At 47.1% G+C, this 13,603-nt stretch overlaps 1 protein-coding gene across 6 annotated transcripts in view; it reads right to left on the reverse strand.

Moving 5' to 3' along the window:
* Positions 1–657: 657 nt before the first annotated feature.
* The window catches only part of RGS8 (regulator of G protein signaling 8), a 42,349-nt gene continuing 29,403 nt past the window's right edge, over positions 658–13,603 (reverse strand). For all 6 annotated transcript variants that reach the window (XM_076339719.1, XM_076339717.1, XM_076339722.1 and 3 more), the window contains 2 exons: positions 9,065–9,231; positions 658–7,338 (listed from right to left, as the gene is read on the reverse strand). In XM_076339719.1, coding sequence (XP_076195834.1) covers positions 7,156–7,338; positions 9,065–9,231 — 350 coding nt within the window. In that variant the 3' untranslated portion in view covers positions 658–7,155. The remainder of the gene's footprint in view (positions 7,339–9,064; positions 9,232–13,603) is intronic.

Genomic DNA, 13,603 nt, shown 5'->3' on the forward strand with positions numbered 1-13,603 from the left:
GTTCAGTGGAGCAGGTAATTTGTCTGCGATGAAGGGCTGCTCACGCCACCCATCTACACTGGCCATCACTGCTCTCTGTGCTGCCTGCCTCCCCGGACTGAAGCCAGCGTTCCCGCTCCTGCTCAGCTCCGACCACAGCTACTCCCCAGGCAGATGCCAGCAGCCCCTCACTGCGGGGAAGCTTTGCTGCAGCCTTCTCCAAGCTGCTCCTGACGCTGCTTGTGCTCAGGTCCTTGGTTTTGGGGTTTGGGGTGGGCAAACCATCACAGGCAGCAGTGGGGTGTACCCAGAAAATGATAGCAATGCACTGGTGGAAGACTCTTCAGATTTACCTTCCTTGTAGTCTCCTACATCCTACTGAAAATATTTCTGACTCATCTCCCCAAACTGTACCTCCAGAGGAGACTGACTGCTTAGAGTTAACACGTCCCTTCTTCGCTGCCCCATCCAGCATGTCTGCACCAGTGAAACCAGCATGCAGAGGTCCAACCAGCAAGGCAGGGTCCAAGAAGGCACAAGCTTCTCCCATCCTTTTCCTCCTCAGCAATTCTGCTAGGAGACACCCCTCCATCCCTGGGCTCACAGTTCCCACTTTCCTCTCCACGCAGAAAAACGTGCTCAACTTGCACCTTTCCAGTCACTCAGGCAGAGAGCAAGTAGTCTCAGACTGTTTATTACATCCTTACGGTCTCTATACAGTACAGGTGAGTAACACAATGTGGTGACATGACTCAGTGGAGATATCATCACCGGTCAGACATCTGGTATGGCTGAGGAGCCTCTCCAGCCTCACAGGGGAAGGTGAGCCTGGCAAACGAGCAGCTAATGCAGAGGGAAGGTCAAACCGAACTCAAGCCCATGCCTTCCCCTGAACGGGAAGGAATCAGACTGAACAGCCCACGTGTCCTGGCCAAACAGCTGCTGCTGTTATCTACCAACACCAGCAGCACCCAGACACTGCGGAGGCAGTTACAGCATCAGGACCTAATTAAAATAAAAATGTGGCATAAGGAAGGTCTTAAAAGAGCTGGTCTTTCTACCCAGGTACCTGGTGGCTCGCTTCTGAGTTCACTCCATACAGTAAAGCCCTCCTAAATCTCTTCTGAGCCACCCACAAGCATGTTTCCCAAGGAACAAGACATCTTTATTATTTAAGACAGCCTTAATTTGGTGCTTGGGTTTGGAATCGGGGCCTCAAGGCCCCTTTCTGCCAGTGGGACACTGCCATCCCACCAAAGATGGAGGTGCCAGAGAGCTTAAAGAAAAATCTAAAATCTGCGTGTCTGATTCGGGTTGCTTGTAGAGGAGGAGGGAGACAGGTTATAGGAGGATGAGATACTTCGATCATGCTTTTTAAGGAAGGGGGATCTACCCCAGGGAGTACTTGTACTCTGCTCTCTTCATTACCAGTAATCCCGCAGAGGACTGCATAAGTAAACACAACACAAGATGCCTCTTTCCCCTCATTGCTTTTTAGCCGGTGACTGTGGGCACTGATAGAGCAATGTGAAGACATTTCTCTTTTTAGCTGGTGACTGCGGGCACTGATAGAGCAATGTGAAGACATTTCTCTTAGGATAACGCTGTTATCTATACTGCAAATACACAGCCGAGCAGCTCCTCATCCATCATGTTTCAGATCCAGCCTGGGGCACGCAGCACATGATGCAAACTGGGAGTTGTGGAGCTACTGGAGACAAGTGAGTCATACCGTGGCTGGTCCCCATACCTCCTGGTACACCAGGTCCCTCCAGAAGCAGGCACTGCCTTTTCTTCTGTGCCATTTTGCCAGAAATGCTGGGGTTTTTCAGTAATAACCTCATCCCCTTTTGCCACCTCCCTCCCATGTCCTCAGTTCCCTGAACTCCAGTTGAGTTTACTGCAGCCTCAAATTAGAGATACATCCCTCCAGTAAAACCAAGAGGAGGCACAGAGCAGAACGACTGACTTTACTAAGCAAATACAACACACACCTTTATTTACACTCTTTTTTTAATATCAGAAAGCCAAGAGGAAGCACAGCTGTGACCCTGCCAAAGCAGCCACTGCCTCCACGCAGCACAGCTGCCCTCTCAACTAGCCAGCCCCTGCCACAAGCGCACCACGTGGAGTGTGGATGGAAGAAGAAGACACAATATTGGGGACAAGACAAGCCTCTGCAAAGCCCAAGGGGTGCGTGTTAGAGAAAAGCTTTCTGGTCTAGCAGCAAAATGTACTTTAATTCCAGTTCTGTGATATAATGCCTCGATGCCAGAGAAAACACAGTACCAAGGAAGAAGACATCTGCAGCAGCCCCAGGAATGAAAGATAATGCAGAAATTATGATGTGAAGCATTTTCTTCTTATATAATGGGCAAGCAATAGCTACTAGGAGCTTTATAGCAACAGTAGGAGGTATGTAGGAGAGAGATGGCAAGACCAGAAACAAGTGTCTGGGGAAGTGAAAGGCAAAGAAGAGAGGAGGGATACATGGGGATGGAGGGTATGCAAACAGGAGGGCGTGGGAGGAGGTTACATGAGACCCAGGCTGAGATATATGCGGACAAGCAGTGCTGGTGGAGAGGAAGGTTGGCATGGACAGGAGTGCTTCAGCGAGGTAACCGTAAGGAGGACGAGGAGGGAAGTCCACGAGGTCAGGACTGGGAAAGAGAGAGGGGCTTGGAGGGAGGAGCAAGAGGCCCCCAGGGAGGGGAGAGCTTGCACTGACAGGTGAGAGGCACTCCAGGACTGGCATGAGGTATGCTTTGCTATTGCTCTGAATGCTGTAAACATTTTGGTTTTGTGTCTATCAGTGAACATTCAGTTCAGTTTGATACATGTGCTCTTATGGGTAACTGGAAGCCTAGCAGAGTTTTATGTCTCTTATTACTAGTCAAACTTACACACGAGGCAAACACAACACTGGCTAAAAAATCTCATTTTATGTCATTTATGCCTAATTCTCCTATTTTAACATGCACATCTATGTCTCAGAAAAGCTTCTTTAGTAGGAGACACTAAATAACATACATATGAATTCATGTGCACTCTCACTCACCCACACCTGCAGACACACACACCTATTTCCCTCCCCTGCTTAGACTAGCAGGACTTTGCCCTTCACACCTTCCCAGCGTGGAGGGCAGGGACCCATCGGTACATTAACAAGTCCAGTAACAGTGATGGAAATCATCCCAAACCTGGCTGACGGGCCAAAGCAGGAGAAAGAAACTCAAAGCAGAATCGGGTTCTGCATCTGCTTCTGGAATTAACAACATCTGAAGCTTATAGAAAAGGCAATTTGTAAACTCTTCTTCCCTTTTGCTGTCAAATGACTTGGGAGCTGACAGGGTACATGCCAGCAAACACACAGAATAAAAAGAGCTGAGTGAAATGAATTTTTTTTTCCTCTCTTCATGTGATGGCACACTGACATTACTTGAAACAGGAGGAAAATTTTGGAGGTGTGTGCTTGTGGAGAGGGGAAATGGTGTTTGTAAGTTATGAATATCCCTTTCACATCAGTAAGAGATGAATCAAAGATAGGATATTTGTCCTTGATGGGGATTAGTCATCACTCAGTGCTTTCTGAAGCTTTGGCTCAGTGATTATTTCCTTAATCAGCCCCTGGTTTAAGGGGAAGAACTATAAGCTGCCTATTTTAATTCACTTCAGACTGACATTTGGCATAAAAGAAGCAGCTGGTGCCAATTTCTTGTTTTAAAAAAAAATGCTTTAAATAACTAGTCTGCTTTCCTGCAAGAGAGACAAACTATAAGAGCAGCAACAAAAATAACTATGATAGACTCATATGCCTCAGACAATACTTTTGCTCCACTTTATGCTCTAGGATGTTTCCCGTGGAGGATATTATCTGGCACCAATTTAATGGGCAAAACACTTCTCGCACATCAGCCTGCATGAATACAGTTGCTGTCACAACTGCAGCAATGCCATCTCTGAGTGTGCCTGCTCAAAGCAATTCCCCAGGTTGATGGAGGAGAGAGGGGAGCTTGGTTTTTACAAGGTGTTGGCTACTTTGAAGTTTTTCAATGAATTCTGACACAAACTGAAAGGATGCCAGCAGTGACGCTGGAGGAGCTTGCTGAGAGATGTTACCTCCTGGGCTTTCTGGAGTCACACTTTGAACAGGACCAGCCTTTGTAGCTATCAGGGAAGCCTGGGAATTGTTCTCACTTCTGAGTTTCTGTTCCTCATTCCTCAACAAAAACATCTTGGTTATGCTGTTTCCTCATCGCCTGGTTGTCTCTGCGACCTTCACGGCTGTGGGTGCCTGTAGGGCACTTTGCTGAAAAGCCTTGTCTGGGATGCATCAGCTGGCACTAGAGGTCAGCATCATCCATGCCCACTCAGAAGGTGTATTGGTGGCTTTAAGAGAAATACCACAAGGCAGTTAACATGGCCTTCTGCCTTCTCTTTAAAAGCAATGACTGCATAAGCCTGCTGGTGCTGTCTCTCACATCCAGGGCAGCACTGGGATGCTTTTTTCATGTACAGTCAAGAGGAGGCTGAAACGGAGGAAGGTGGGGCCACACAAGGTAGCCTCCCTTCATCCCTTGCAACACAGCTTGTTTGATGCCACAGCATTGGGAAGCTGAGCTGCCACGTTGCAGTGGTTGGATCACTGGTCACTGTGCCATTTTGCAGTCGCAATGACACTGGGTACAACTGGCACTACAGGCCATGTCAAGGGGAACTGTTTCAGCCAAAGCAACCTGTGCCCCTGAGAGATCCCAGTCCATCCTGTGTTATGCAGGTGTAGTAGACATAGTGTTTCTTGGAAAGGAGAGTTCTTCCAGCCCCTCCTCACAGTCAGTGGCTTTGCATCCTCCCTTGCAGGTCAAGCATTGAGAGTGTTTCACCGCAATGTGGGATGATTTGCCCTCCTCCTTCCCTTTCACCTATAGCAGGAGGGGGTTGTATAGACGTTGTGACGCTGTTCCACCTGGATAACACCAGGGACAGCCACTGAATACATGACTCTATATCCTTTGCTTCTGTCTTTGACTCCTTCCAGAGCATTGCACAAGTTTCCCCAGACACCTGTCCCACTAGACCTTCTTTGCCAGGTACCTTATTTGCCATAAAGGTATGGGCCCATGAACAGCTAAACTCACGGCTGGTTGAGCCGCTGCATCCAAGACCCCTTGGATGAATCTGGGGCACTTTCCAGTGCCCACCTTTCACTGATCTTTTCCTACAAAACAACTGGAGAATTCTAAAGCTGACCAACCAGGTACCAAAAAGCAGATTTCCCTACAGAACATAAATTGTCCACTTGCACCATATTTAGACTTTAGTGTCTTAGAGACCACAGGAATACACCTCCAAAATAAAAACAACATGCTTACCATCCCTATCTTTATCCTAAACCTATTTGTCTAATGACCTGCACAGCATCCTTACAAAAAGCCTTAAAACCTGCTTCCTACCTAATGCATGGACAGTAACTTTTAATATCCAAGCAGGCTTTTTGTATCTCGTTCTGAACACATCATGCTTAGCTTTAGAATTCAGTCTACCTAGTTTACACCACACATACTAAATCTTTATCACCAGCTTTCTGATGTATCAAACCTACCCACCGCCCTAAATTAGAGCACTCTGATCTGTGAGTGATTGAGAAAAGGAAAAGATCCGTGGGGTCGCTTTCCAGGCCTTCATAAAACTAAGAAAATAGACCTTTGGTCTGTAGGCTCAAATCCACGGACAGGCTGTCTGCTTCTCCACTAGAAAATATTGCAAGAATCTGACAGCCGATAAGCTGGAAAAGCAATGCCATAGAAATGGGGCCTTCAGATGGTAAGTATTATTGCACAGCACAGAGGAGGTGCTACACAACTGACATCTGCACAGAGTCTTCTCTGCAGCTGGCTATCCAGGCTATGGGAGTAGGGCCAAAGAACACTTCACACACCACTTCACACCCGGACACTCATCCTGCTCACTGCATGCTTCCCTGTGTCCTGTTTTTAAGCAAGCACCGTGCAGCAGAGTCTGTGTCTTTAGTAGTTCTTTACATGGCATTGAACCCACAGTGGACAATCGGTAGGTAACAACAACAGTCAATAATCAGTAAATAACAAAAATATAATTGTGATTTTCATGTTACCTCTCCCTGCCATGCACTGGTCAGGTACTACGTGAAAAATGCTATCTGCCATAGCAGGCAGGTCTTGTGCTCTTCTTACATCTCAGCATGGGAAAGACAGGACATTCCTTCTCTCAGCTCTTTCCCAACAGCTGGTAGGTCATTTCCGAGAAGCCACCAAGCCTGTTAATGTCTCTGGTGGCCAGGAGCTTCGTTTTGTGTTAGGTTTTGGTATGGTGCCTAGCACAATGAAGCCTGAACGACGACTGGGGTCCTGAGGCTGAACTACAGTGCAAATAAATATTAATGAAAAACAATCATTCGCACTAGAAGACTTGCTTGACCAGGTCTAGCAAGAGCTTTTGGGATCACCTTCCTCATGAGAAAAACTCAGGTCCTTGACAGTCATACGGAAAATAACTCTTAGTCTCCATCCCTGGAAGATAAGGGGCTGTGACAGGGTAGCAGCTGGTGTCGTAAGGTGTGCAAGCAAAATGGAAAGGTGAGCTGAGTTCGCTGATGGTTTCCACGCCGGGAAGCAGCATGAATCATGTGCCTTTGCTTTCTCTCTCCCTCCCCTCTCTCCCTCCTCACGGTGTCTGGATCCAGACCCCAGCAGCCAGTGTGGGAGATGATGCTTTGGACTCCACTTGGCTTCACAAGTTTCAGAACTGCCCTTAGGGCCCCTCCAAACACAGGGGAGAGGTGAGAGCCAGGGAGATGTCTGGAAGGATGGAAAGGTGCAGTGGCGTTATTTACACACAAACCAACATAGTAATTTTAAAGGAAATCTGCCTTCCCAACAGATGACCCCATGACTAGAGAGGATTATGGTTTTGTGTTAGAGAGAGGCAACAACTGCAAGATGCTACCGCTAACCAAAAAAAGCACAGAAACTCAGAGAGTCCTAATACCACATTCTGGATCATGGTCTGGAAGCCGCCTCTTCCCCTTCTCCCTCTTTCCTCATTCCCACTGCTTTTAACACCAAGAAAGTTTCACATTTAGACATGGGTTTTGGCTGTTGTGGGAAGCACATGGTTTCTGAGGGCCCCATCGCTGCTCTAGCTGAGCCTCCTCTGGGTTTGAGACAGCAGGTCTGTGTAGATTTTGGATCTCAGGAACCTGGGGTAAGAGTCTTTCTCCATCAGGCTGTGCACCTTCCCCTGAGCTTGGTCAAAGCAAGAGAGGGAGGGCTCCTGCATATTTCTTCTTGTCAGCTCCCGTGTCTGGAAGTCTATGTTCACCTGGGAAAAGTAGCAGAAGAGAGTTTGGTACTGAGTGACCAGTTTGCCTGCTTCAAATGGCACATTTCTTCTCAGTCGTGGCCGTAAAAGCAGCAGCAGAACCAAGGTCCTACCCTTGTCCATGCCTAAATAGCCCCCCAAACTCTGTGGGTTTTAGCGATCCAGCGTTACGAATCCTGCCCCAAATTTGGAAAAGTTGAACTAGATTTATATTGATCTGAGCACTTCTGAAATCAAATTACTTTTATTCAGGCTCTTAAGCACGGGTTTATGTGACACATCTAAAAATGCTGACTCAGCCTAACCTCTCTCACGTCAACCAAGATTTCTCCAGTCCCTTTATTCTTCAGTACATGCCAAACGTAAGGGTGAATGAACTTTTAGCTGGGTTTAAACTATTAGTACACTCTTATTAAATGTTTTTAAAGTCTGTTGTTATAAAATAAATTTTTTGGTTTTTCCCATAACAGCTTAGTGTTACAATATCTAGAGCAGGGACTTGAAAAAATAAACTACCTTCGTTATGACTGCCATTTGTTTGCAAAGCCAACAAGTGAGTTTTCCTGTTTTCTTTCCCTAGCAAAGCAGTCAGCATTTGTTAGGGTTATTGTTTAAAACCTGGCTGAAAAGATGTTATTTGTTGTTATTAACTCAGCGTCCAAACTTAAAGGAGTCTAGAAGGTAAAGCTGTCTGCTTTAACTCAGATGACAGCAATATAGATTAGCTCTCTGTGTCACTTAAGGGTCATTTCACATTCTAGCACACCAAAATTATGACAACAGGACCAGATTTTAGGAGAGACCCCATCCAGCCTGCACTCACATTTCCAATCCAGATTCAGCCCTGCAGTCCTGAAAATCTCACCCAGTTTCATGAATAACAGCAGGAAGATCCTCACTGAGGGAGATGAGGATTGAAGCATCACCCAGATTTACACCCACCACTTGGTGTAAATCTGGGTGACCTCGCAATAGCCTTCCTAGTTCAAAGATGGAGTAAAGAGAGCCCTTTTAGGGGGATCCCCTTGCAGGCACCTGTATGGTGACAAACACCCGTGCAATCTCGCAGGAGGACCGCCGTGGGAGAGCAGGTGTAGTAAGCACCCTCCTGGTTGCATTATGAATACAATAACACAACCCAACATCACGACGCAGGACCTGACAGTCGCATCAACCTGTCAGTACTTGAAACAGGACTTAACAATTCCAGGCTTTGGGATGTGACTACACTTTTTGTTCATCTCTGAGTTATTGCTTGCATCTTTTAAGAGGTCTAATTGAGTTGGGAGTTAGTCAGCAGATAAACACGCCTCCCTGGAGAGTCAACAGGTTAGTCATTCGTGGGATGCTCTTATACAAAATGTCCTGCAAGAGACGAGCCCAATAGCCTGCTTGGGGATTGATAGTAAATGAGAGGAGCAAGGTGAAATACTCCTAGGAAGCTTGTAGAGGTTAGGAAATGTAGGTTGTGGTTGCTAGTGAACTCACTGGCTGTGACTAATTAGTATCGTCAAAGTAGTTGCCCTCACCAGGGAATGAGTCACTGCGAGCAGAGGCAGCTGTAGCAGACAGGATGGCAATCCCATCCTCCTTATCCACTCCTCACCATCACCTCTAGGAGGGAAGGGAGGGCTTCCCGGCACCCTGCAGGTCCCGGCTGGGGGAGATGGACCTGCTCCCTCTGCCGGAGGGAAGTTCTGCCTGCCCAGGGTGCTGGCATACCCACCTCTCGAGGAGCCTGCACATCGATGAACTCCTCGAAGATCCTCTGGGCCTTGGAGGCCAGCTTGGCTGCCGAGCGGGTCTTCTTGAAGTCCTCACAGGCGAGCCAGAACTCCAGGTTTTCCTCGCTGAACTCCGTCTTCAGGAAAGCGCGGAAAGCAGCCAGCCCATCTGCAAGAGAGACGTGGGGAGTTACAACGGGAGGAGAAAGAGGGCAGGGAGCAGTCTCTTTAACAGACATCCTTCCATCCACCCCTGCCTACCAAAGACCATTTGATTTTTCTCCCAAGGTCTGCGATCCCAGGATGTGTCCATGACTTACACCATTGCATCAGCTGGACTCTCATCATTTGCTGTTGCTCTGAAAAAGCGTTTTGCCAGCTAACATGGCAAAAGGCTTTCTTCGATACTGGGGCGCCTAACCTTTGAAAAGTTCCTCTTGAAAACGTCAAGCTTCAATAATACGGTCTCTTTGCCACAGCATCTTGTGCGTGTTAATGCAGCACTTTGTAATGTCCTATCTGTCATTAAGAAAAACCTTTAATAAAACATAGCATCTGTGGACTTGTCTCCTATGTTTTCTGTCACTTGGCTTTATTGCCTTGTGACATATTTTTAGTTCTTATTTAAACAGAGGAATGATCTTGGAGAGTCTAACTGTTACAGCTATAATAAAGGGGAGAGCGAAAGGATGCAGCATAATTACTACTTGTCTAGTCAGTGTTAAAAGTGTTCTTATCACTTCTTAATGCTTAGCAATTGTGACATTTCAGTAATGTAATCTGAGTCAGCCGGGGCAGATTAGAAATATGGAAAGATTTATTAGGCAATCTGTGTCCTCTTAAACCCCTGCCTGGGCATATTTATGGACACAGCTATTGTTTTATTTCCTTTCCCTGAATGGCATCAGCGGAGTTGAAGTAGCTGAAGGTTTCACACATGCCCTTTCTCCTTCCTTTAGCCTTGGGCTAAATTTGGCTCCTAATTTTTTTTTTTCCAGTAACATGTTTCTAACTTTACCTGGTCTTTTTCTATAGGGTCTGAATGTTTGTAGTTCATGACTGGAAACCTCCTGAGTCAGCATTGGCTACTTCCAAGCAAGTGTCTAAAAATATTGATGGAATTGTGAATGCACTCGGCAAGGTCAGGTGCCCCGAAAGGGTGAGGGAGCAAGTGCGTGTGTGTGTGGCAGGGACAGACAAAGACTGATGAGGGTTTGTAGGACCTGAGCTCCTGCAATGCTGTGGGTTGGAGGCTGCACCTGCCCCCTTTCTGCTGTGGGAGATCTCAGCAGTGCTGCCTTCCCTCCTTCCTCCCGTGGCAGCAGGCGTGGGAGCTGGGACGGAGCCCAAGGGGCGACGCCTGGTGCTTGGTACGGGTCATTTTCACATGTCCACAGCAAGCCCAGGCCCACAGGGGACAGGGGCTGGCCATGACACAGGATCCATCACAAACTCCTTACAGCTTTGTCCTTGTTTTCTTGCCTGCACCAGGTATGCGAGGAGAAGCAGCAATGTAACACTGCCCTTTTTCTCCCTTGTGTGTCCTAATCTTATTCCAGCTTCTTGTGTTTCCAGTAATAACTTAGGATATGGAGATATTTTTCAGTTCTAGGTCCTGAGCCTCGGCCCTAAGAAATGGCCCCAGGTGTTGAACAGCAACTAACCTATTTCTGGCTGCGCGTAAGTCAGTGGAGATGTCTGACTTCTGACTGCCCATATTCTCAAAGGGAAAGGCTGAAAAGATACTAGGCCAGACAGAACCAAACTACAGGCTAAACCTCTCCACTCTATGTTTCTCAAAACTCTTTCATTAATGGGCTCTGCACTGCTAACTGCTCCATCAGCATGCTGCATTGCAAAGAGCACAGCAATCAGCAACTAAAATGTGTACATCCCATCTCAGCTACGCTTGCTTCTTCCTGTCAGCCCCAGGAGGGACAGAAATAGCTGTATCACACCAGCTCGTCCTGCCACTTCTTAATTAATGCACTTGTAGGAGAAGATCAGGGTTTCAGACTGCTACTGTGGACAAAACCAGGGCTTTTGTCCATGAGCACTGCAGAGCAATTAACAGTGCAAATTGTGGGTTCGAGACAGGGGCAATAATGTGACATTAGCCCCGGAGAAGCCTGCAGAGCAGAGGGTCCAAAAGGCATCTCCAGGAGCAGGGTACCTGTCAGGATCATGCTGCCCATGGCTGCTTTGAGCCTCTCCACGGGTAGATAAATACGGTGAATGAGAGAGGTGTTTTAGGGCTGCTCCCCTTCCTGAGATCTAGGAGACAGAACAATTTTTCAAAACCCATGTCCCCTTTAATGCCTATAAAATTCACAGGGCCTGTGTGGGAGCAAGTGGAGGACTTAGGAATACAGCAGGGGAGTCTTTGCAGGAGGAAAAGGAGAGGACATAACAGCAGGCTGACAGGTTTCAGAAAGAAGAAAGTACAAAAGGGAGAAGGCAGCAGTTCCCTGAGATGTATGTCATTTTATATATCATCAGCTCCTAAGATGTTTGACGTTAAATATTCCAGCACCCAAGCACACTGTTATGACTGTACAGTCTCTGCTATGTGTCCCTGCAGAGGTCTTGCTCCCCTTTCTCTGTCCTGGTCTTTTTTTATTTTCCCCCTTTCCTCTACAGCAGCCTCGGAGCCCCAGCACTGATAGAGGATCACTTGCAGAAATAGCAGCTTTGCATGGCAAATAGAATATCTGCAAAATATCTGCTAAAAGAAGGGAACTTCTTCATGATTGATGAGGTGAGAAAGGTGTTTGCTTCAGCCCTGGCCCAGAAAGCCGCTGCAGCAGGTCCCTCCTGGGACCAGGAGGTTTCCATGTGCTCTGCCTCCTGCTCTCATGTCAATCAGCTCCTTTTTATCTTGAAGTTTAGATGGAGGATAGACAAATAATAGTGTCTGGCTGTTCTCCACTTCTTTATATATTCCTATTGTGCCCTCCTCACAGCCTTCGAGTAGCTGGAAATGGTGAGGCCAGACGTGGGAGGACCTTGCAGAGGCAGCCTTGGACGCAGAAGAGGTCATCCTTGACACGAGGCTCCTTGGTTCTGCACAGTTTTCATCTTTAGCCTTTGACTGCCTGCCAGCATTTACAGCTGTGCCTGGCAGCAGGAGTTCAGAGATGGGAGCCCAGATGACTGCGCAGTAGTAAATCGCTGCCCACAAGTTTATCATGGAACAATGACAAATCTAATTGAAAGGGCAGGAGGACAATTAAGTATGGGGACTGTCACCACCTGAGCTGGAATTTGACCTGGATGTTGACTTTAATCTCCTCCTGCATATGGAGGCTATCAAGGAAGCATCGCTCATGAATGATCAGCATTTCAAAGCTCATCCTACCCAACTGAACAGCTTTTTTGCTGGGGCAACCAGCACTGGATTGCAGCGTGATATGTGCAGGAGAGCATCACCTACTGAGTCAGCCTCCTGAAATATCCTGGAAGACGGCTGGAGCACCTGAGAAGTACGATTCCAAAGGGATGCTTTACAGAAAAAGCACAGAAACGAAAAGCAGGATTAGAAGTCTTCAGATGCAGCGGCACAAGATATCCATAAAATGTGTAGCCTAAAGGCATGGCCATTCAAGAAGACAGAGATGTACTGGTATAGATGCACAGCCTTTCAAGACAACTATTGGACACTTATTCAGGAATTTGACTCAAAAGAGTGCTGAGCCTTGCTTGAAGCCAAAGGAGTAAATCAGTACTGATAGAGCAGGTAGGATGAAGGCAAAGAAATGGAGCTTTTCTTCTGAGTGTCAAGAGTCTGAAAGAGGAGCAGATGTTTGCTTTTTACTTTTGCAGTGTAAATGTAAGCTTCAAAATGCCCTGCTCTCCATTCAAACAGACCAAGGGAATGCACAAGAGGACTGTCAGGAAGGATTGTGCAAGTATTTGTACATTACCCCATCCTAAGATCTTGCAGTGCATTGCACAGCTATAACCCTGCAGGTCACCTGCGAATGAGACAATGACAAAAATTTGTGTTTTATAGATGGGCACTGCCAGGCAGATCAATGACTATGTAAGGATAGGGACTCAGATGCTCCGGACATCCCATTCAAATGTTGTCCTTCAGGAGGAAGGGACTGAACTGGCTAGCACAAAACACAGCACGGGTCTTAACTAAGGCAAGCTTCAGCAACACGAGGAAGGGCCGAGATTAGTGGCTTAAATCGTTCAGGCAGACAGCTTAATAACCAAGCACTAGCCACTGTCAGAGTAAGAAAGTGATCAACAATCATATATTTTTAATGCATGCATTTCACACCATCAGGGCAATCGGCACTTCATGTAGGAAATAAAGGCAGAGTCCTTATGGCTGGTAGATTAATGGATTAGCTCTATGGAGCATGTTGGGTGCAGGGCTGAAGAGACAAGGCCACAATGCTCTGTATAGCATATATACATGCTCCCACTGCTGCTTAGCATTGCTTTGGTGAACGTTAGCTGCCTGGCACCAGCACAATGCTAATGCTAATGCTGTTCTGGCTTAGAAAGAACCAGGAGTAGGTTGCGATATT

This window comes from Aptenodytes patagonicus, chromosome 5 (genome assembly GCF_965638725.1).
Source record: "Aptenodytes patagonicus chromosome 5, bAptPat1.pri.cur, whole genome shotgun sequence".
Lineage (NCBI taxonomy): Eukaryota > Metazoa > Chordata > Aves > Sphenisciformes > Spheniscidae > Aptenodytes > Aptenodytes patagonicus.